This window comes from Cydia pomonella, chromosome 8 (genome assembly GCF_033807575.1).
Source record: "Cydia pomonella isolate Wapato2018A chromosome 8, ilCydPomo1, whole genome shotgun sequence".
Classification (NCBI taxonomy): Eukaryota; Metazoa; Arthropoda; class Insecta; order Lepidoptera; family Tortricidae; genus Cydia; species Cydia pomonella.
Genome location: NC_084710.1, coordinates 8,615,912 through 8,640,504, shown reverse-complemented (window position 1 = coordinate 8,640,504; position 24,593 = coordinate 8,615,912). Strand labels below are relative to the sequence as shown.

At 35.7% G+C, this 24,593-nt stretch overlaps 1 protein-coding gene across 2 annotated transcripts in view; it reads left to right on the top strand.

Moving 5' to 3' along the window:
* The first annotated feature begins 6,691 nt into the window (after positions 1–6,691).
* Positions 6,692–24,593, top strand: part of LOC133520483 (carbonic anhydrase 1) — a 49,896-nt gene continuing 31,994 nt past the window's right edge. The window contains exons 1-4 of one of the 2 annotated variants that reach the window (XM_061854919.1): positions 6,692–6,935; positions 19,311–19,420; positions 20,262–20,342; positions 21,252–21,318. In XM_061854919.1, the coding sequence (XP_061710903.1) occupies positions 6,866–6,935; positions 19,311–19,420; positions 20,262–20,342; positions 21,252–21,318 (328 nt within the window). In that variant the 5' untranslated portion in view covers positions 6,692–6,865. The remainder of the gene's footprint in view (positions 6,936–19,310; positions 19,421–20,261; positions 20,343–21,251; positions 21,319–24,593) is intronic. The other variant, XM_061854920.1, reaches the window with a different exon arrangement.

The following is a 24,593-nucleotide window of genomic DNA, read 5'->3' as shown; positions in this document are numbered from 1 at the left end:
TAGGTAAGTATTAATCAATTCACGTACTTAATCAAAGTTATAGGCAAATGTTAGAACTAGTACTTAAAGTATCAAAATATTAATAGAGCACCAACCTACTAAATTGTTTACAACTTGTAAACATAGCAGTTTTTCGTTATAGAACGCTTCACGTCGACTTCGCACATTATCGTAATTATTTATGAGCTTAAATAATAGATTCCAGACCTCACTCGGTATAGTCATTATTAATATTATTTAAAGCCCCCTCCAGCCAGACTATGCGCGTGAATCGCGGCGCGAACATACCGTGACGTTGACGTAGACTCCACACTCGCACAACTTCACGGCGATTTCGCAGTTTGGTTCGGGGCAAGATGGCGCCGAAGCGTCAGCTGATCGGATTTAGTTTGCGGCAAGGCACTGATTCAAACTGGGAACTGTCAAATTGATTTTTGGTTGATCTAGTTCGCACCCAATATAACCAAGTAGCCGCCATAGAAGGTTATGACAGTTCAGATTAACCGATTCGTGAGCGAATCGCGGCGCGAAGCGATCGCGAGTGTGGAGTCTTGCAAGTTCGCGCTTCGCGTCTCCTTTAACGCGGGCCAAATACCGACAAAAAACGGGGAATAATGCGCGAAGGCGTGAACAATCTGCGATATCGACGCAAGGGCCCTCCACACTCGCGTTCGCGGCTTCGCGCCTCGATTCGCGCACGAGTGTGGAGGGCCCTTAAAATAAACCCCTTATAAGCCGCGAACAATTTGAACGAATGACATAAATTGACCACAGGCTTTTAGCTTTTTTCTAATCATAGATAATTGGTGATACCACATGGAAATATCTGTCAACAATATTTGGCTAGCCACTCTATTATTTTATTAAATAAAACCGGTTGTACAATCCCTGGATTTAAGAGCTTTTGCGGTCTTGGTATGCCTGAGTTAGCAAGTATTCCTCATTTACCGCCGGAGCTGTCTATCTTTAAACGACTAATCTATATCAAACAAAAATTGGCAATGTATTGTCAATTTCTATGACAATTTTGTGCTCCAAATTTGACAGGTTAACGAGATGGCGCTGTGCAGCTTCATACCTACATTTGGCAATTTGACGTTTGACAATTCAGTGACCGCAAAACATATGGCGCAGTATAGCGCCATCTGTTTAAGGGGCTCGTTTTTTTCTTAGAGTTTACCTCTGTATTATAAATATTATAATCAATTCTCTTTGCCTAAACTCAATGGCCTTCTTCATAATTTAAACCATAGAGGAACAATTTGACAGAGGCCGCGTAACTGACGACCAGCTGTGACACTGCAATGGCGGAAGGATTCAATGTGTGCGTATCACGAATGTATACCTAGGCGGATTGAATACATTTTCTCTAGTTTGGTGCGAACACCTTTCTAGCCCGGGGATAAGGTTCAATTTAGTATGGCAAAAAAAGTGAGAGCGCCCTCCACTTTAGGTACAACTTCATGGGTTAATATCGTATTTTACGAAAGATAATGTGTTAATTGATTAACTCATGTATGAAAATTTATGCTGCCTCTTTTTTCTTTCGATCGGTATAATTTTTGCAACATTCGACCACGCATCGCGTATATAATCACGCGTATATAATAGAAAATTGGTGGATAATCGAATCCTATTTGGGTTATAGCGAAACTGTGTCCTTAGTATTCTAGGTCCATGATTTAAATATATTATATGCTGCATACAAAATAAGACCAAAATTATGCCACATTCCAGAGGGCCTACCGCGAACCACGTTCGACGCGTTGCCTCTCTGTCGCACTTGTAAATTCATACGAAAGTGCGAGAAGGAGGCAACACGTCGAACGTGGTTCGTGGAACGGTAGGCCATCAGATCTAATTTTATGCTTTTTAATAGAAAAGTACAGTCGGCGAAAAAAACTTGTAAACATGAATTTTGTAACAAAAAATCTAATTAAATGTGATTTTCTATCGTTCTGACTGTCCTTTATCTTAAATAACTGGAAAAGAGTGGAAAATTTGGAATTTCATTCATTTATTGCAGGATTTGTGATTTAAACGAAACGTGATTACCTACTTAATTGATTACGCAGCGTGGCCGGCGGCAACGTGACCGGAATAGTGAGAGGAGAATTGGAGCAAAGGTGTTTACTGTATCAAATCACCACATTTAGAACTTCAATTTTGACGAAACAGAAGCTTTTAATTTTTGTTATATTAATTAAATGGGAATAAAAGGCGGAATATTTTCATTGGACAAGATGTCAGTTATTCGTTTTATTTCATACAGCAACAATAGACAATTGGAACAATAGGAAGATAGTGTCAAGCGTAAACTAATATCTCAACACTCCTCCTCGATTAAAAATGTGGTACAGAGTTAAACATTTCTAATCGCATTTCAAATAACTTCATAAACAAAATTAAATTAAGTAACAATTCTTAGTTACACAAACACAACGAATGTTTCTCATTAACACAACTCTGCAATCTATAAAACACTAATATTATTATTTGAGAACACTAAGAGCACCAATAGTTATTAATAAATGTTCAGCAAATCTCTATTGTGATTAAACTTTTGTATAGAGAGTATTTTTGTAAACATATCGGCAGCATTATTATATGAGTCTACATGGCGAACAGATATTGTTTTATTTTTTACTAAATCCTTCACAAAATGGTATTTAATATCAATGTGCTTTGCACGTTTGCTGTTCTCGTAGCTACTTGACATAGCAATGGCTCCCATGTTGTCTACATAAACAGTAGGGGTTAAGCACTCACCGAAATCCTTTGCTAGACCTTTTATGTTTACTACCTCTGTGCATGTGGTGGCTAACGCGACGTATTCAGCTTCTGCCGTCGATAAGGAGACACAGTTCTGTTTCCTTGAGTGCCATCCTATTACATTGCCACAGTAAGTAATTACACTTCCACTTGTGCTCTTTCTGTCAATCTTCTGGCCTGCCCAATCGGCATCTGTGTAAGCTTCTATTTTATTTCCATTTTTCTTGTAGTTAAGACCAAAATTCTTCGTTTCTTTTAAGTATCTTAACATTCTTTTTGCTTGTTTCCAACATTGTATGTCTGGTTTGTCGAGGAATTGGCTTAAGTATGATACGGCATAACTTATATCTGGTCTGGTCACTGTTGCCAAAAACATTAGGCTTTCTATGATTTCCCGATAAGGAACATCTATCACATCTTTGTCATTTTTTATTGTGTGCATTTGAAAGTCTTTATCCAGTGGTGATTTTACGCCATTACATTCAGTCATGTTAAATTTTTCTAGCATTTTTTCAATATGTTTCTTTTGACTTATTTTTATTCCATTTTCATTTCGTGTTATTTCTATTCCGAGAAATTTATTAATTGATCCCATATCTTTGGCCTGAAATTCTTTATAGAGCTCCATCTTCACTCTCTTTATTTCTTCTTCTTCTCCAGTTAGCTTTTCTAATGAGTTTATCTCTTTTCCGATTGCTTCTTTCCATCCATCATCTTTTACTGCTTCTTCATAATTTACAGGATCTTCACTACAAATTAAGCAATATGCCATATAAGTTTCATAATCGTTTAAATAGCTTGGTTTGTTTATTTGTCTTCCAGATCTTGTAGTGGTTGGATCTTGTTCATGCATGCTATGGAAAGAATCATCTTCTATATCAGTCACGGTATCATTGTTTTCATTATTTTCATTTACATTGTCAACGGTATCATTGTTTTCATTATTTTCATTTACATTGTCATTATTATTTTCATTTTCATTATTATTCTCGTTTTCACTGTTATTTTCGTTGTCATTATTGTTTTCATTGTCATTATTATTTTCATTTTCATTATTATTCTCGTTTTCATTGTCATTATTGTTTTCTTCATGTATTTCCTCAAGTATATTATTATCTTTATCATTTTCCATAATTTCTGTCGTTTCATCTTCATAATTTATATAAGGCACAAACTGGTTTTCTTTCTTTTCTGTTGTGTCTATTTTGAATTTGGTTTCTTTTTCATTGAATTTCACATCTGTTGATATGATTACTCTATTTTCTCTCGGGTCATATAGTCTGTACCCTGAGCCACTATATCCAACCATTATATACTTCTTAGCTCTTGGCTCTATTTTTGCTGGTTTCGGTAATGTGACAGCCCAAGCCTGACTGCCAAATACCCTTAGTCTTGTTAAATCATTATTGCCTAGCCATAACATGGCTGGTGTTTTGTCATTGAGCGCTTTAGTTGGACTTCTGTTTATTTCGTAAGCTGATGCTGTAACAGCTTCACTCCATAGACTTTTTGGTAAATTGGTTTCTGCCAGTTTTGTCCGTACTTTATTTAAGAGGCTTCTGTTCATCCTTTCTGATGTCCCGTTTTGCTGGGGGGTATACGGGGTGGTATATTCGAGTCGAATACCTTTATTATTACAATAGTTTTGAAATCTTTTTGAGTTAAACTCTCCTCCGTTGTCAACTCTTATTCTCTTTGTTTTTAGATTAAATTGTGTTTTTATATATTTAATGTAGTTTATTATATTGTTTTCTGCTTCATTTTTTGTTTTTAATAGTTTCACAACAACAAAGTGTGAATAGTCATCGACTAAGACCTGAAAATATTTATGGCCATATATGCCAATAGGATCGATTGGTCCGCATAAGTCTGAATGTATCAGATCTCCAATTTGTTTTGTGTTTGATTCCTTGTAATAGAAACTTCTTCTCGTACTTTTTCCTTCGATACATATATCACAAATATTCTTGGGCACGGGCAAGTTTAATTGTTTCAAATCATTATAATTTATGTGTCCAAGTCTCTTATGCCATAAGTCGTCGGCTTCGTTTGCTACATGGGCTTTTTCAGTTTTGTCAGGTTCAATCATATCCATTTGCATTATATATAAGTTTTTGTATTTATTGCCCCTTATGTTTACATGGCCTTTCTTCATAAAAACATTTTTCTTGGTGAAACTTATTTCGAAATCTTTGTCTGTTAACTTGTGGATTGATAATAAATTGTGTTTCAATCCATCGACCAGTAAAACCTCTATGTCTATTTCAAACTTTTCGTATTTGGCCTCAATTATGCCCTTTTTTCGAGATATCAGACATTCTCCGTTTGCTATTTGTATCTTTACAGGGATTTCAAGATCTCTGACGTTGGTTACATATTTATAGCATTCCTTTTTAATCATATGATTACTTGCACCTGAGTCGAGAATAAAATCGTCTGAATTTTCAATGGCAGCAAGTGCTATAAATGCTACTTTGTCTGTCACGTATTGTGGGCTTTGCCCTCTTCCTCTGTATCTACCCCTTGGGTATCTTGATGAACTTCTACTATATCCCCTTCCTCTATAGGAATGTGGGCCTCGATGCATTGTGCGACCTCTTTGTTGGGTAAAATTATTACGATTACTGTAACAGTCGCTCGATATATGGCCTGTTTTTCCGCAATTAAAGCAGGCTAGGAAGGTTACCTCGGCTTGTGAGGATGACGACTTTCCTTCATTTTTAAGTTCCGCGTCCAAAAGACGGGCCTTCACGAAATCTTCTGTCAGTTCTTTGTCTACACTCATTGTTTCTAATGTCGTGATTACAGTCTCGAATGTGTCCGGCAATGTTAAAAGTAGGTGCGCAACTTTGTCGCTTGCATCTAGTTTGCAGCCTGCAGCTTCCATTTCGCTGATAATGCTGTCAAATTTCAAGAAATGGTCTTGTAAGTTTCCGGTACACTTGAGTGTCAATAGTTTCTTTTTGAGGTACAATTTATTGAATACACTCTTTCGTTCAAATATTTCTTCTAGCTTTTCAATCATTTCTCTGCTAGTTTTGGCCTTTTTTATTATATCTAAGTATTTATCGGATACATACTGAACAATAACCGCTTTCGACTTTGCGTCGTTACTTTCAAATTTCTCCTTTTCACTCGCTTCTGTTGGCGGGTCCTTGTTCAGGACTTTTACTACGCCTTTTTCTTCCAATAATGTTTTAATTCTAAACTTCCAATTAGAGAAATTTTGCTTCTCATCCAATTGCGGCATCACATTGTGATTTGTAGACGTCATCTTTTGTTTTTGCCGTTGTGGCTGAAAAAACTTTTAGATGCTACTTACCTCTCGTATTTTCTTCTTTACACTTTTAATTTATACTCATTTACGTTTTTATTAACTATTATCCCCATTATTTAAGCCCATAACCTTTTGTTATATTAATTAAATGGGAATAAAAGGCGGAATATTTTCATTGGACAAGATGTCAGTTATTCGTTTTATTTCATACAGCAACAATAGACAATTGGAACAATAGGAAGATAGTGTCAAGCGTAAACTAATATCTCAACATTAATAACCTATAACCTATAAAGACGTCGCATTGAGTGCGAATTAAACGAAGACCCCTAAGTAGCCTAATTAATGATTTCCTTTAAACCATTAAGAGCGAACTATAGCACGTGATCGTCCGAGAGAAAACGTTTTTCCACTCCTAAATATTTTCCATTGTCCATGATTTTTAATCTGTTTTTGACACAATGAAAAACTAGGTTTAAGAGTTTTCCTTTTTTTCAAATTTTGCGAATAAAAAAACATATGTAAGTATGCAAAATTTCTACTCAATCGGAAATCAGGAGACGAGTCTAGCTTCCAAGATTTGACTTCCATACTAATAAGTAATAACAGGGCAAGTTAAAATAAAAGGTTGTAAAAAGTAGCCGTGTTGTATGTAGGTCGCTATTAAATTCATAGAATGGACTCCATGTGGCCGTGATGTCACTGGCATCGACCATCCATCGTCCTTTCATTCAATGTCAATTTTGAGGTTATTTTAACAATTTTTATTTAATTACCGAGATTGTATTATAAGTAAATGCGATATTTGTTTATTGCATGGTGTTTCATGTGAAATTCAGTACGCTATGCTTTATATTCTTGTTTATAAACATGATTGAAGGCTTCGGTGAGTGTTTAATGTTTATATTACACATTAATTTACCAGAATAGCGCGATGTACCGAATTGCAATTTAAAAAGATGTGGCATGGAATTATCAAGTTCAGCATATTAAATATTCACTCTCAGTATGAATTTAAATAATAAACTGATATGAAAAAAATAAAAAATATTTTTTCAGAACCAATCTAGCAGAGTCTTGCAATTTTCGTAATAGTAACTGAATATCTATTTTGTGTTCTATAAATTATTTATTACTTGATATTTATTGGCCTGAAGTGAATCTAATTCAAGTTATTCTAAAAGCGGCATAAGAAAATTGTAATTCTTGCTGTCGAGTACCAAAACGTAAGCAGATTAGTAATAAAATAACAATATTTCTTACCCGACTGCGTCAGAAGGAGGGTAATGTTAGTCGAGCGTGTGTATGTATATGATGTATGAATGGCCATTTCTTTGGCACACCCTACAGCCCTAACGACTGGACGGCTTTTGACATATGAGGGGTCGTTGAATTCGTCAGAATTGTGATAGTGACATAGGCTTTATACATTTTGAAAGTGGCGCTCGCAAGTAAAAAAAGGGGTGGGGGGGTATTTTTCTTACCATAGCAATATCGATATCATATTAAAGCTAGCGAAAAAACCATTTCAAATATATAGGTACGGATAATATCAAACACTTTTTAGTTGATTATTTTTAAGCAGTCTTTTTTAGGGCTCCGTACCCAAAGGTTACCCTTTGGATACGGTTAACGGGACACTATTACTAAGACTCCGCTGTCCGTCCGTCTGTCCGTCCCTCACTAGGCTGTATCTCATGAACCGTGATAGCTAGACAGTTGAAATTTTCACAGATTTTGTATTTCTGTTGCCGCTATAACAACAAATACTAAAAAGTACGGAACCCTCAGTGAACGAGTCCGACTCGCACTTGTCCGGTTTTTATAATTACTGCTTGTCATAAAGTCAACTGACCAGTTTTTTAACTTGTTGTAACAATAAAAAATAAAAATTCATAATGCAATAGGTATCAAGTCGCGGGAAAATACGTAGATCATAATATTCATAATATTGTGATAAGATTTAAAATTAATGATCACTTTTAGCCCTCTACCAGCCGCCGAAGAAAAGAAAAGGTAAAATTGTAAAATAAATATGTCTATTTTATTTTTTAATTATTAAAATATGTCATAAAAGACCCTGTAATTAAATGAATTTACCCATAATAATGTTTAAATATATTAAAATAAATAAAACCAGTAGTAACTAGTACAGTATTATTTTTGAAATGAATCAGAAATGAGGAGATCCGTAGACGAACTAAAGTCACCGACATAGCCCACCGGATTAGCAAGCTAAAGTGGCAATGGGCAGGCCACATTGCACGTAGAGAAGATGGCCGATGGGGTCGAAAAGTGCTCGAGTGGAGACCACGGACTACCAAGCGCAGCGTAGGACGTCCACCCACAAGACCTTATTAAGGTCGCCGGAAGACGCTGGATGTGGGTCGCTTCCAACCGGTACATGTGGAGGTCCAAGGGGGAGGCCTATGTTCAGCAGTGGACGTCTTATGGCTGAGATGACGATGATAATGATGATTAAAATAAATAACAACATCTATAATTCATGTACAGTCAGCATCAAAAGTAGAGGATCAAACAAGGTGTCAAAAGTATCTACCGTTCTGTAACAACTTAACAAAATGTGATGGTTCTATAATTATGTAGAACAATTAAGACGGTAATAGATATACTTTTGAACGTACATTTTAGACATTTATCTATATTTCGAAAAGTTATCCAGAATATCAGATAATTTTGGCGCGTTGTTTCATTCGCTACTATTGATGCTGATAGTGATTGTACAACACAATAATCAAACAGTAAAATACGAGAACCGAAGTAACTAGTACAGTATTATTTTTGAATATTTTTTTTTATACTACGTCGGTGGCAAACAAGCATACGGCCCGCCTGATGGTAAGCAGTAACCGTAGCCTATGTACGCTTGCAACTCCAGAGGAGGTACATGCGCGTTGCCGACCCTAACCCCCTCCAACCCGTCGTTGAGCTCTGGCAACCTTACTCACCGGCAGGAGCACAACACTATGAGTAGGGTCTAGTGTTATTTGGCTGCGGTTTTCTGTAAGGTGGAGGTACTTCCCCAGTAGGGCTCTGCTCTAGATCTGGAATGACATCCGCTGTGCTTTGCCCTACCACACAAAGCGAGATGACATTCACAGTGCCCATACCTCTCTTGTGGACGTAGTTTAAGGACCTACCCGGGTCAAAATATGAAAGTGCAATGCTTTATATACTTACATAAATGCATTGGTTTAATGCATTATTGATATTGTGACATTTTAGATGATTTTAGGTATACTTTCACGCATTTTAGCCTAAATGGAATGAATATGTTATTTCATGTACTTAACTATCATTTTATTCTGATTGATAGCGTTCCTGGCATATGTTTGGAACATCAATTTGGGCACGAAACATATACCAAATAATTAGCTTTTTCGGAAATATACCTATTTACGCAGTACGATTACTAAAAAATATTTTATAGTACACAGACTTAAAATAAAAATCATTTCTGATTTTATTTTTTATTTTATTTATTTAACACAGTGCAAGCTTACAGTACTACACCAATTCGCTTACACACTAGAAAAATAGATGTCAGGAAAATAAAAACATACAAACAGATAACATGTCAAGAAAAATAAAATTTACATAGTCAGTCAATTAATTAATTACAACATTTAGCATATATAAAATGTCAAGGAAGATCAAATTTACAAATTCAGCCAATTAATTACAATAATTCAAATTCAAAAAGTGTCTAGCAATATTACATAGGTACGCTAAACTATTGGCAAACATGTCGGCATCTGCGTACTGAGCGAGCATTGAATGCAGGCTCGATAGAGCGCGTGAGGTAGGAGCGTGCCTCGCGTAGCATGTGCGAGCAGAAGGCCGCTGCAACAGGCATGGCCGGCGGCGTGGTGTTACTGCCCCGTCCACATCCTGGGGTATCCTCTTAGGAACTATCAATCCCATCTTCTCCAACACCTCGGGACTGTCGACTCGATGGTGAACGATCGAGAGATAGTGAACTAGGAGTAAGAACTTCCTCCTTAGTTCAAGTGTCTCCAGCCCGACCATCTGATACTTAAGGGTCTGTTTTATATACAAAAGTAAAAGTAATATATAAAATAATAAGTCACAAAAAACTTTCATATGTTTATATTTAACCATTGGTAGAGAGCTAAAAGTATATAGCTAGATTTTTGAATTATTTTTAAGGTGATTTAGGCATTTTCAAGCTGGTATCACATAATATATTTCTCAAATTTTCACAAACGGCCCACCCTAATGTCAACCTAAAGACTAGAGATGAAGAGATAGGTCACGTTTCTGGTCCGTTCAGGGAACATTATGTGTCACACATATAAGAGGGGTCTAACGCAAAATTTTAGTTTTACACATTGAGTACCGGGAACCCGTTCGGCGGGTTCTCTGTTCGTAGTCGCTTTCCTCTACAAAGCGGGAAAACGCTGGGATCGGCTACGAGCGTAGCGCTACGAAAACGTTGGTAGCGAATTTGTTTTAACTCAGAATTATCACTTATTTATCAAGGGTAAACGCCATGAAAAAAATTACTCGGAAACTATATTACATTTACAAGACAGTCTCCAACCATGTTAAGTTGCCTTTCTAAAAAAACACGGAAACATGTCTAAATTTTATTTCTTTTTAGTTATATATTGATACCCGTGTATAATCTGATATCATTGTCCAAATGAAAGAAGCAAGCAAGCCTTAGTATTGACGGCCTACCGCGAAACACGAAAATCGAAATTTCGCTATTTACCTCTTTTTTACTCTTACATATTCGAGCGATAGAAAGGCAGATAACAAAATTTAGATCTCGAATCAAAGTCCGCAAGCCTCTAACGGGAAGCCAAGCGGTTTGTTATTGGTTTAAACCATAAAATACCCTCATTTTATGAAATGTGTATATCTATCACGTTGTTTTTTCATCTGACGTAATAGGTAACGTAATCTTCTTAAACTAAAGTAAAAAAAATTGCTACATATTTTTTTCCCGAAAAGGAATTTACAAGAAATAAATACCTCGAACAAAAATTTGGTCAAACATAACAAAATCAGCCTGTATATGTTAACGTCTAAACTAGTTTAAAATTAAAACTCGTTTTCCCTAGTTAAAACTAGTTTTCAGATACGTCCTGGTGAAAAAACATGTTTTCACTAGTCAAAACTAGTTTTTCGAAATGCCTTGGTGAAAACTAGTTTTCACTAATTATTCAAAATAAATTTCAGTTAAAACTAAGTTTTGTCTTGGGAAAAAACGTTTTTACTAGCTAAAACTAGTTTTCACGGTATTCTGCCAAAGTCAAAAGGTAGGTGCGACGACGAGCGCAGCGAGGAGGAGGCTGTTAGATTGACCGTGACCAATGAAGACATATGCAAGCGAAGCGAAGCGCGCCATACCTGTTGTTTCCTTCTAATGTCTTGGCTCACTCCCCCTCTTAACGACGTAAATGTTATGCATACAGGGATTACAAGGTGATTTGTAATTCAACTTATTCCTTAAAAGGGTTATTCTAAAGCTCATTTGCAATAATTTAAGATACTGATGTCTAGCCAAAGGGACAATTTTGAAGATTCTAATTTCCGAGGGCAGTTTAGTAAAAATGTTCGTAAATTATCTATAATGGATGTTTGTTACAAATCGTTTATTAATAGCCTAAATAACAGTTGTTATAAAATAATACAAATATAAATGAAATATTTCGATGTAATATACGGCCACAAGGTTAATTACCTACTTAGGATATTGCTTTGAGATAATTTTTATCAAACGAGTATTATCATTTAGCACGCTAAGAACGTCTCGCTAAGATCGTAGGAGAAGGTGGGAGTAAGTTCGTAGCGTCACAGAATATATAAAAGTACCTACTACGAACAGAAGGTTTTCTGTATAAAACACAAGTATATTATATAATATTAAGTTCTTATACAAAGAACCTTTAACAAGAGTTTTCTTATAAGAAAATCCCTGTTTAAAAGATAAATCAGGCAAGTGCGAGTCGGACTTGCCTACCGAGGGTTCCGCACAAATTTGTAGGTATATGTGTATTAGGTATAAAAAGGTTAAAACAATCCAAAAAGGTTACCCATACAATTATATTTACAAATGCTTTCAGACTGTTCCCTGTACACTTGTAGTATGCTAGTATGAGACAATATTAGTAGCCAAATTTCATAGTGTAGGTCAACAAAAAATACCCCATAAATGTTAATTCCCATGAAAGTGTCGAAATATACGTTTTTTTTCAGCATAAACTGCTGTATCTTTTTTTTGTCAACCTAAAAGTTTGATTTCTTTTCGGCTTCAAGGGACTGTAGACAGACTAACGGTCGCAGTATGCTTCCGTTTTTGTTGCTTGTCACTATGCCTGTCACTTTCGCACTTACATACTTGTTAGAACGTGACAGGCATGGTGACAGGTGATAAAAATGCGACCGTTCTACCGCCACTGAGTATATAGTTTTAATTTCAACTTGATACCTCCACGCCTTAACCGAGATAAAGGTTTGCCAATAACAAATTGACAAACAGACAGACGGATAACAAAGTGATCCTATAAGGGTTCCGTTTTTTCCTTTTGAGGCAGGGAACCCTAAAATAGTAGAATAATTAGTTAGATTTCATCTAAACTATAAGATGTATTAATCATTGTAATATACGATTTTTTTGACATAAAAACATTTATTATTAAAGTGTTACTGTCCTCTATCTACCAGCTTCCTAGCCCATCAAGCCCAAATTTAAACTTAAAACAATATAAATATTCTTTTCAATTAAAATTTCAAGGGGCATGTAAAGGCAAAATCGATATCAAAGGTCGAGCGATAATACTCTACTCATTCGATATGTAATAACACCACTAGAGTAATAAGGATAGATATATGTTTGTCTTTACATATGTAAAAACAGTAATGTAAGAGGGAGATAGCACCTTATGAATAAAAACACTTCCAATATGTCGTTGTTTCAATAAGCAGGTCCTTACATATATTTCCAGAACCATACGGATCAAATTAGTTTTCACTGCCTAATCTCGCTCAACGATGCTCAGAAAACAAGATGCAAATTTAAACTTCTACAAACCTAATGTAATTCATTCCCTCCATCCATTCACTTCACAAACGGTTCGCAGTTTGGAAAATAAACCTCAGGAGTTTGTTGTTTCAAGATTGCTACAGTTTGTTCAGCTTGTTAATAAAAATTACCGTGTTTTATTGAATTTTGTTAACTTCGGGATATCGGGAAAGACGTGTATGGATATTAAATGGCATAGTTCAATTTTTTTTGTATAAAAAATAACTAAATATTGCATATAGCATTATCGTAACACGGGCATTATATTTAATTGAAACCAAACAATTGAAAACTGTGACATAATTATGAATTTCATTTTGAACATCAATCGTCTGTGATAGTACTTACGATTAGTAGCACATATACATATAAACTCGTTCTAAACTCTAATTAATATGTAAACAGGCCCGAACGTACACGCTCGTAAGGGCCATATCAGATAAAAATAAATTATTGATTGTGTCCGAAATGGAGCCAATTTAGAATACCGGTATCTTTGAGAAATTTACTAATTTAAGCTCAGGAATGCACCCTTGAAATTAACAGATTTAAAAAAGAACACGGTGTATATTTTATTCAAAAAAACAAACATTTCCGAAAAATATTATACAAATTGATAAATCTGGAACAAATAGGTATTCGTAATAGTTCAAAAAAAATTTTCATGGTGGGTGACCTACTTATAACAATACTGTGAAAGTTAGGTACTATGAAAGACGCCATAACATTTATAAAACATCTCTAATCTATCTAAGTAATTTTCATCACACTTGCTCGAAAAAGATCTTATTTCTTGCAGGTGTACTGAAGGATAAATGCTTAAATTGTTCTCGCAGGAGTTAATAGATTGTGAAAAAAAAAACACGAAATTACAATATGGCGCACGAATGTTTGATATGTCACCGTATTTAATTTTTTCGCTTAAAATTTACTCATCGCACCTGATATGTAGTATTTCCGGTCCTAATTTGAAGTAAGTCATGTCAACATTTCATTGTAAGATTGAGAAAAGGCCATTTAAATTCCTCGTATAGTTCAAACCTTCCAGGGACACAACACAATAATCAAAACTAAATTGCATATTTAATCATTTAATCAAGGACTATTCTTGATTTTGTCATCCATGAATATTAAGTTATATTCAAATAACGTATTTACATTACCCGGTGGGCTCAGCAAGAAAATAAATGCAGTATTAGGAAGATTGTTTTTGGGCCCTTGGACTATTAAGTATAGCAAATGTTGAGCCGTCGGCGATCAGTAAGAGGAAAAGTTTTTTTTCTTAGCGGGCGATTATTTTCTTTAAAAAAAAAGTACTCCAGCGTTTCAACTACTGCAAACTATTGTATTGTAATATTTTAATAAAATTGATTTCATAATACAAGATAAAATAACAGGATGTGAATAAGTTATTAATTGACATTGTGAAGCATCGCCTAGACAAGATCATCAATTTTAGGGTTCCATATGTGACTAGCCATATGCCTATTGCGTAATATTAGCCTCGATTTTATATTAAAATACATAGAAAAATATCGAAATACCTTGTAAAAACAAGTCCTCTTCATTTGCATTTTTCATTCATAATTTCTCTGCGTATTCTGACAATTACGACTTGAAGGACACGTTTCCGTATTTCACCACTTGTGATGACAATTAAATACGTAACATACAGTAAATATTCATTATTTTGGTTTATATCAATGCGCGAAAATAATAAATAATATTAAGACCGCTAGTTGTTACCTGGTATTAGTTTTCTTTGAAAAGAATATTTGTAGTCTTACATGCATGTAAAATGTATAAGTATTGGTACAAAAAAAACATTGACTTACTTAATAATAAACATAAAATATTTCAATACAGGCGTTATTTTCAGAAAACAAAACTATAATACCCGAAATTAAATAATGGTGTTAGCATATTCATGTTTGACAGGTTTTGGAACGATCCCTTTTTTTCGATTGTTTTGGTCTACTTAAACTGACTATTAAGCAAATGCTGTCATTGTGAGCGTAAACGACATTGTGTGCGTGAACAAGGTAGTGTGCGTAAACGTCATTGAAATTATCTCCGTCTTTCTCTGAGCCGTGTATGCGAAAGAGACACAGTTGATAATTAGCATTATTGTGAACGTTATTGTATAGGGAGTATGGATTGGTAAATAAGATGTGACTTATGACCTTTCTTCATGAATCGTATGTCGTTACGTGCCGCGAAGCGAACAACCTCTTCTCTGATTTTGATGCCCTGGTACATCAAACCTAGAACTACGTCATAAATCTTCATGTGTCGCCAATGTGTCGTCATTGTGTCGCTATTGTGTCGCTATATTGTCGCTAGTCGCCAATGTGTCGTCATTGTGTCGCTAGTCGCCAATGTGTCGTCATTGTGTCGCTATATTGTCGCCAGTCGCTGTTATGTCGCTATTTTGTCGCCAGTCGCTAATATGTCGCTATTAATCGAGTATAAAAGGGCCGGAAAGTACGGTAGGAGGGGATTCATTCTTCGACTATCAGACTAGCAGTATCTCTGGCTTTGAGTAAGTCAAGTTTCTCTACTATTCTTTCTATTTGTTTGTGTTTGCTGGGAATTATCCTGGTGAATTTAAACTTGTAAGATTATGTCTGTGTTTGGCATTGCGGGGACAATGTTGTCGTAATGCTAAGCTTAGGCTATGGTGGAGATTCTTTACTTCCTTATTTGTGTTACTGTATTGTGAGTTTTTGTTAGTGAAATTTAACTTTGTTATTTTACTATCTTTCTATGAGGTTAGTTTGTTATTTTATAAAGCCAGATCACTGTTTGGACTAACAGTTTGTCCATCTAAGCAGCTTCTCCCTAACGGTGACAAATTGCAGCTGTTTAGAAGTCTTGCTCCAGGTTGAGAGGACTTGGCGTCTCTTCTTTACCAACATAAGAGGCGAGCATACTCTCCCTAGTCTCAAAGTCCAGCTGTTAGATGAATGTGAGGGCATCACGTGCGTGCCATTGGGAGTAATCCCTACTCACTGAAGTCTGCAGTAATTGAGGCTAGGTCCCGTATTAAATATATTTATATATTTCGGTACTCTGGTTCGTGCTTGTGCTGGTTGCAGGGAAAACTTCTGTCGTGATTGATACCAAACACAAACAAAGTCTTAGTCATGGCAGCGTTTCCCATGTAGCTAGTACGGGTGTGGGCTAGGTTGCCGATGTTTTTATATACATGCTAGGGCGGTCTATTCTCATCCACCGTGCCCACGTGGCGATGAGGAGGGGGCCAATCACACAGACACTAGGGTTTGCTATACCTCGGTTTTGTCGGCCGAATGCTTACAGCTTAGACTTAGGGATACACTTGTGTATGTTCCAAATCACTAGATCAATGGTAAGTACGATCTGTGTTCTGGACATACTAGATTAGGGACTAAGGGCAGGAATAGGGTAGAGTCACACACACTGTTATAGGGTCTCTCTTAGGTTTGGTCTATAAAGTTGATTGGTTGGTGTATATTTCTCTTTTAAAGGTTCTAATGACGAGAAGCTATGGTTTTATATCTTGTACTAATGCTAATATTGAGTGAAATATGGGTAATGGAGTCCAATTACCTAAATCTTCCAGACTGTTACTTATCCTGAGTGGAAAATTGAAGGTTACCTGTAAAATCTTTTATCTATTTATTTTCATTTCTGGGTTTTTTGGGTGTAGAGACGAAGTACTGAGAATTGCAATCAGGTTCTAAGGTATTTATAAATTCAATTCTTAAATATCAAGTTGGGTTTAGGAACACAGACTATTCTAAGATTAAAGAATGGTTTGTTTTAGAGACCCTTTGGCAGGCGAGCGCAGTCCATTGGAATCTTTGAGTGGAATAATGCTCACCTTGATATTTCGATCTCATAAAGTACAATAATGAGCTAAACTTGTACTTCGTTAATACATTTGAAAGGCCTGGGAATTCAGCCTTCCTTTAGCTATGGGGATTGGGTAATGGCTTAGTAGCCTGTTTTTGGATATGAAAAAAGATAAGTAAATGGTGTCTGACGAATACTTATCGCTTCTCTTCGTCAGCCCCTAGGATTGCATAGGTTTCGAAGCGTTGGTCATAGCCCGTCTGGCTAATAAGATAGGAGTAGGTGGCCCGATTGATATTGCTAATCGGAGTAAGAGTCTTCAGACCTGCATCTAGCATTAGAGGCAGCACGTGAGAATAATTCACACCTCGCTTAGAAGATAATAGGTAATAATATTTCATTTTAAAAGAATTGTGTGTAAATGGGCTTAACCCAGGAGTGCTGCTTCAATGTTACCCCGAAGACTTAATAGGAGTAGCAGGATTTTACCAAAAATATTTTTATATTTATATTATCTTACATGCTGCAATACTATTTTTATATTATCTTACATGCTGCAAAACTTTTCTAATGATTTAATAAAAATATATTTAACTTTACATCAAAAATCACATTGACGTTTCTGTATCTGTAACTTAAGGCTACACTCGACGCCAACGACTCGCGCGTGTGGGCGGAGCCTATATCCTTAACCATGACATTGCTCATAACTTTTAGTTTATTATACCTATATTTTCTCTCTACTCATAAGGTGTTTTACTTAATATAAAAATGGTTTAGAGTAACTTAGTTTTACGGTGTTTTGCTGGAGGTGGAATCTTAACATAATATCCTTTAAATCATTTCCTATCATCATAATAAATTATGTAGTACAGTAAATATCAGTTCCTTTACATTTAGGTAATAAATAATTAGGTAGAATCAGAGTCCAAGATTTAGTTGTTACTCATTAAAGAATTAGGGTTCCGCGGTTCACTTCGAGGGGTCCTAACCTTAACTAGACGATCACTTGGCCAAATTATTGTTAAGGTAAAATTATTATTGGGGTAAAATTATGGGAGTAGAATTTAAGGGTGGTATCAGCTTAAGGTGAGGTACATTTTGGTAGGTAGGGGAGGGTACACATACCTCAAAACGAAATAAAACTGAACTCTTATAGGATCACTCCGTCCGTCCGACTGTCTGTAAAGACCCTTTATCTCGAGAACACATGGAGGTATCGAGTTAAAATTAAAAAGATACGGCCATTTATGCCGCAACAAACGTATATGTATATTTCAACACTTTTAAGAGAATCAAAATGTATAGGGTACTTTCCGTTAAGTTAGAGCTATGAAATGTTTCAAGTTATATTGTCTTACGCTAAAAATACAGGGAAAAATCTAATAACTATAAATTTGTAAAAAAAAAGATGAGATTTGTACGGACCATCGGTGAACGAGTCCGACTCGCACTTGTCCGTTTTTAGGGTTCCGTAGCCAAATGGCATAAAACGGAACCCTTATAGTTTCGCCATGTCCGTCTGTCTGTCTGTCTGTCTGTCTGTCTGTCTGTCTGTCTGTCTGTCTGTCCGAAGCTTTGCTCCGTGGTCGTTAGTGCTAGAAAGCTGAAATTTGGCATGGATATATAAATCAATAAAGCCGACAAAGTCGTACAATAAAATCTAAAAATTTAATTTTTTTTAGGGTACCTCCCCTAAACGTAAAGTGGGGGTGAACATTTTTTTTTGCTTCAACCCTACAGTGTGGGATATCGTTGGAAAGGTCTTTCAAAACTAATAGGGGTCTTCAACAAACATTTCTTGATAAAGTAAATATATTCAGAGATAATTGCTCCGAAAGAAAAAAAAAATGTGCCCCCCCCCCCGTAACTTTTGAACCATAGGTTCAAAAAATATGAAAAAAATCTTGGAAGTAGAGCTTAAGAAAGACATTAAATGAAAACTATAGCGGATATGATCAGTTTACCTGTTTTTGAGTTATCGCAAAAAGTTTCCCCTTCATAGTAAAAAGACTTACTTTAATTAGGTACTGATTATGCAAATTTGCCTATTTGTATCACTCGGGTGAAAGGTACCGTTTCATCCCTTGGTTAACAATTTACTATACTTTAAGCTCCAGTTTAGCTTATTGTGACGGAAGAGTAACTACGGAACCCTACACTGAGCGTGGCCCGACATGCTCTTGGCCGGTTATTTAACATACCTATGCATTATGCATTCAGGCACCGTATTAGCCGACCTTTATTACTGTAGTGGATTATTTTACTCTTCTAATAATTCCATATTTTACTGATTAAGTTTTAATAAAAATAACTTGATTATCTACTCTAATTGATTACTGTTATCAGGCACCACGCGAGACCAGACGAGTCAACGAGCAAACACACTTAGTGACGATCAGGACGACATACAGAAGCAGTTAGACAACGAAGCGAGGGACAGGCTTCAGTTTGCCACAGTGAGTGTGGGAAATGCATTAACTATAGGGAATCCTCGGAATGACAATACTCGTAATGTTGTTAGATGTAACGTATCACCTATAAGGGGATATCGAGATTCGTAACGTATTGGCGGTATAGGAATTCTTAAAAAGTCGCGCACATGACTTGGTTGAAATTTTGCATTACCTTTAGCTTCTACTTGGGATCTCATTCCCGTGGAAGTCCTTAAACTTCCACTTTTCCTTCCCCCTTCCTCTTAGTATCATTTTAACTTTTAACTTCGAACTTACTCGTAGTCCTTTTTCTAGTTAAAAAAAACTATTTTTGAGTTTGAATCAATTATCATGCAAATCCGTACAGCTGCTATACCGTGATTAAATATATCTATCTAACAAACAAAAATCCTAACATAACTGTTATTAGTAGGCAATAACCAAATACATACTAGTAATTTTTTGCCATCCTTCTTGGGCCACAAAAGACAAATACACTGCTATTTACTAGGTACGTTAATTGTCTTGAAAAGCAGACTAGATAAGATATTTTTCAATTGAAGCTCACGTAAGAGCAATCTATTAAAGCTTTTTCAAGTCATTCTGGGGGTTTGCTAAATCACGCTGGTTAAGCATTTTTTTCGGAGTAGTTTAAAAAACATTTAGATAATTGAATTCAAAAGTATTCATAGGTTAATAAATTAGCATTTGAATTTAAAAAATGCCTATTTTTTAGGGTTTTTGCGTGCTTGTGCATTATTTGTTGCCAGTAGGTGTAGCGGACACTCATTACGTTATTAGCTTAGAACTAGGTTTACTCCCACGAAAATCTTTTTTTTTATAATTTTTATTTAACTACTTACAGCCAAAAACTATATGGGTTCTTCATTTTCCCACTCATATAATGCAAATGCCACACAGTAATAAACGGATACCTTGGAAGTCGGTAAGTATTTTCCTCAATTCCGTAAATAAATATTGTAAGACAGTATTACACAAATTGAATGAGTCTCACAGTAAGCTAAGTAAGGTTCGTGTCGTGGGTATAAATTTAATACAACGTTATATTAGTTATATACAATATAAAAATATGTATGTATATATTATATACATATAACATTGTAACTTTAATACATAAAAAACACCCATGACTCAGGAGAAAATATTCGTGTTCATCAGACAAATAAATGCCCTTACCGGTATTTGAACCCGAGATCATCGACTTCATATTTAGGACCAGACAGGTTGTCTAAAATTCCGTAATTCATTCCTGGAAACTGAGCACTCGTAATGTCACAAAGCGTATCAATAGGTATGTCGATATAATTGAAATCGAACCCAAATCTAGCCGGAATCCCAATTGGATTTTATATAACCGGATCATGTCCGACGGCCAGTCAATTCGAATAGAAAAGACATTCATAAATTAGACTCAATTTATTTTGTGGTATTTTCGAAAAATGTATTCCATTTGTATTTAATTTATATACGGGATTTTTTATTCGAATTCAGTGTTTGTTGGTAATTACAGTCTACAACAAAAATAGCTACTCAGAAAAATTTCGAAATAATACGCACTAAGCCATTACTATTTTCTCAATAGTGCCGTGCCGTGAAAAGGTAATTTTGAATAATTTGCATATTTCGTTCTCGTTGCTTTCTCGCTGGTTGTATAGTGTATATTATATACCCTTGATTATCACTTGCGAATACTTAATTTAATATGCAGATAGGTATTATACTACTAAAGTGCTTTAGTCACTTGAATGCTGGAGCCAGATGTTTTTAAAACTTTAATATTACGTTTTAATTGCAGAAAGTAACTTTGTTTAAAAAATAATCCGTATTGTTTCAGATCACTTCAAAACATAATGCTAAACGAGATTATAATGAACGAAAAATTCTTAAAGAATGGCAGCGAAGTAAGTACCTACCTACATATTTAAATTTAACACACATGAGATACATACAGGGTAATACCGAAGAATATAAAAAAGGCCAAATCTTAATATGGTAATCCCTTATTTCCAACAATCTGAAACACAGCAGCAGCAACAGGTCAAAGATGTTCGGTCGTTGTAATTTATGACGTATGTCTATCACAAGAAGTAGATTCTTGTACCATTGATAGTGAATAATAAAATATGGATGAGAATCAGTAGTTCCGCGTTCCGCTTAAGTTTTTTCAGTCGTTACAAGAAAATATATGATTCGCTTAGAATAACGATTACACAAATTACAGTCACGTACACAAGTTTTTCGATTAGTCCTCGATGTGTTTACCTCGTTGTAGTAGAAAAATATAACATTTTTAAAATAGTAAGCTATAGGTAATTTGTTTAAGTTCGTAATAGGATCTTAGAATGACAATCTGCCTACTATAATAACTACTAGCGACCCGCTCCGAATTCGCATGGGTTACCCAGAAACCTACCAAATTATACACTTAAACCTTCCTCAAGTATCACTCTATTTAACTATTACCTCCATATATCGACGTTGAGTATTATCTAACCTAATGAGCTGTACATTATTTTTTCAACCGGTGTGAAGTTAGCAGCCAAAGTTAGCAGCCGCCGATAACCCAACCAAATTAAGAAGTCAAAATTTTAAACGTAAAAAATGTCATAGAGAACCAGTAAAAGAGCACCTGATGCATGTAATTACAAAGTAAACAGACCAAAAAGGACTAAAATTAATGTAAAACTAAAATATATTCACTTTCGTCAAAGCACTCATGCTATCTGTAATATTGCCTAGTAAAAAGGCAAGCAAGAGGTTTTCAAAACCGTTTCCATGCAGATAGATAGCTACATAATCAAGCTAAAGAGCTGCTGAAAGCTTTAAGTGATACTCGACCATTAACTTGGAGAAAAGGGGAGACCAAGGCAAACTGAACACAAAATATTCGAAATAGTTGCAATATTCAAAGATTTTTAGCATGAAGAACGGCAAGCAAGGGATTATCGACCTATGTGATAGTTAGCTAGTAACACAACCTATAAATGATTGTGCATCACAAGTTGATACTCGATCGATAAGACTAGTCAATTTACTGAAAAGTAAAATATTTTGATAATCTAAGTTAAGCGGCTGCTGAGAGCTACGAGTGCTAAAACGGCCAGCAAGAGGTTTTTGAAACCTGAACTATACAGCTAGATGATCAGGCTACACAACTGGTAAGAGCTTTAAGTAAAACTTTACTACTATCTGGGGGAAAAGGGGAGACCAAGTCAAATGTACCCAAATTATTTAAAAATGTTGCAGTTTTCAAACATTTTTAGCATGAAGGACGGCAAGCAAGGGATTTTCGACCTATGTAACAGTTAGCTAGTGTCACAACCTACAAATGATTGTGCATCGCAAGTTGATACTCGATCGATAAGACTAGTCAATTTACTGAAAAGTAAAAAAAATGATTTTCTTAGTTTAGTGGCTGCTGAGAGCTACAAGCGCTAAAACGGCCCGCAAGAGATCTTTGAAACCTGAAGTATACAGTTAGCTGATCAAGCTACACAACTGGGCAGAGCTTTAAGTAAAACTAGACTACTATTTGGGGGAAAAGGGGAGACCAAGTCAAATATACCCAAAATATTTCAAATAGTTGCAGTTTTCAAAGATTTTTAGCATGAAGGACGGCAAGCAAGGGATTTTCGACCTATGTGACAGTTAGCTAGTGTCACAACATACAAATGATTGTGCATCGCAAGTTGATACTCGATCGATAAGACTAGTCAATTTACTGAAAAGTAAAAAAAAAATGATTTTCTTAGTTTAGTGGCTGCTGAGACCTACAAGCGCTAAAACGGCCCGCAAGAGAACTTTGAAACCTGAATTATACAGTTAGATGATCAAGCTACACAACTGGGCAGAGCTTTAAGTAAAAGTAGACTACTATTTGGGGGAAAAGGGGAGACCAAGTCAAATATACCCAAAATATTTCAAATAGTTGCAGTTTTCAAAGATTTTTAGCATGAAGGACGGCAAGCAAGGGATTTTCGACCTATGTGACAGTTAGCTAGTATCACAACATACAAATGATTGTGCATCGCAAGTTGATACTCGATCGATAAGACTAGTCAATTTACTGAAAAGTAAAAAAAAAATGATTATCTTAGTTTAGTGGCTGCTGAGAGCTACAAGCGCTAAAACGGCCCGCAAGAGAACTTTGAAACCTGAATAATACAGTTAGATGATCAAGCTACACAACTGGGCAGAGCTTTAAGTAAAACTAGACTACTATTTGGGGGGAAAGGGGAGACCAAGTCAAATATACCCAAAATATTTCAAATAGTTGCAGTTTTCAAAGATATTTAGCATGAAGGACGGCAAGCAAGGGATTTTCGACCTATGTGACAGTTAGCTAGTGTCACAACATACAAATAATTGTGCATCGCAAGTTGATACTCGATCGATAAGGCTAGTCAATTTACTGAAAATAAAATAAAAAAATGATTTTCTTAGATTAGTGGCTGCTGAGAGCTACAAGCGCTAAAACGGCCAGCAAGAGATCTTTGAAACCTGAAGTATACAGTTAGATGATCAAGCTACACAACTGGTCAGAGCTTTAAGTAAAACTAGACTACTATTTGGAGGAAAAGGGGAGACCAAGGCAAATATACCAAACATATTTTAAAAAGTTGCAGTTTTCAAAGACTTTTAGTATGAAGGACGGCAAGCAAGGGGTTTTTGACCTATGTGACAGTTAGCTAGTGTCACAACATACAAATGATTGTGCATCGCAAGTTGATACTCGATCGATAAAACTAGTCAATTTACTGAAAGGTAAAAAAAAATGATTTTCTTAGTTTAGTGGCTGCTCAGAGCTACAAGCGCTAAAACGGCCAGCAAGAGATCTTTGAAACCTGAAGTATACAGTTAGATGATCAAGCTACACAACTGGTCAGAGCTTTAAGTAAAACTAGACTACTATTTGGAGGAAAAGGGGAGACCAATGCAAATATACCAAACATATTTAAAAAAGTTGCAGTTTTCAAAGACTTTTAGTATGAAGGACGGCAAGCAAGGGATTTTTGACCTATGTGACATTTAGCTATTGTACAATCCTACAAATAATTGTGCATCGCAAGTTGATACTCGATCGATAAGACTAGTCAATTTACTGAAAGGTAAAAAAAATGATTTTCTTAGTTTAGTGGCTGCTGAGAGCTACAAGCGCTAAAACGGCCAGCAAGAG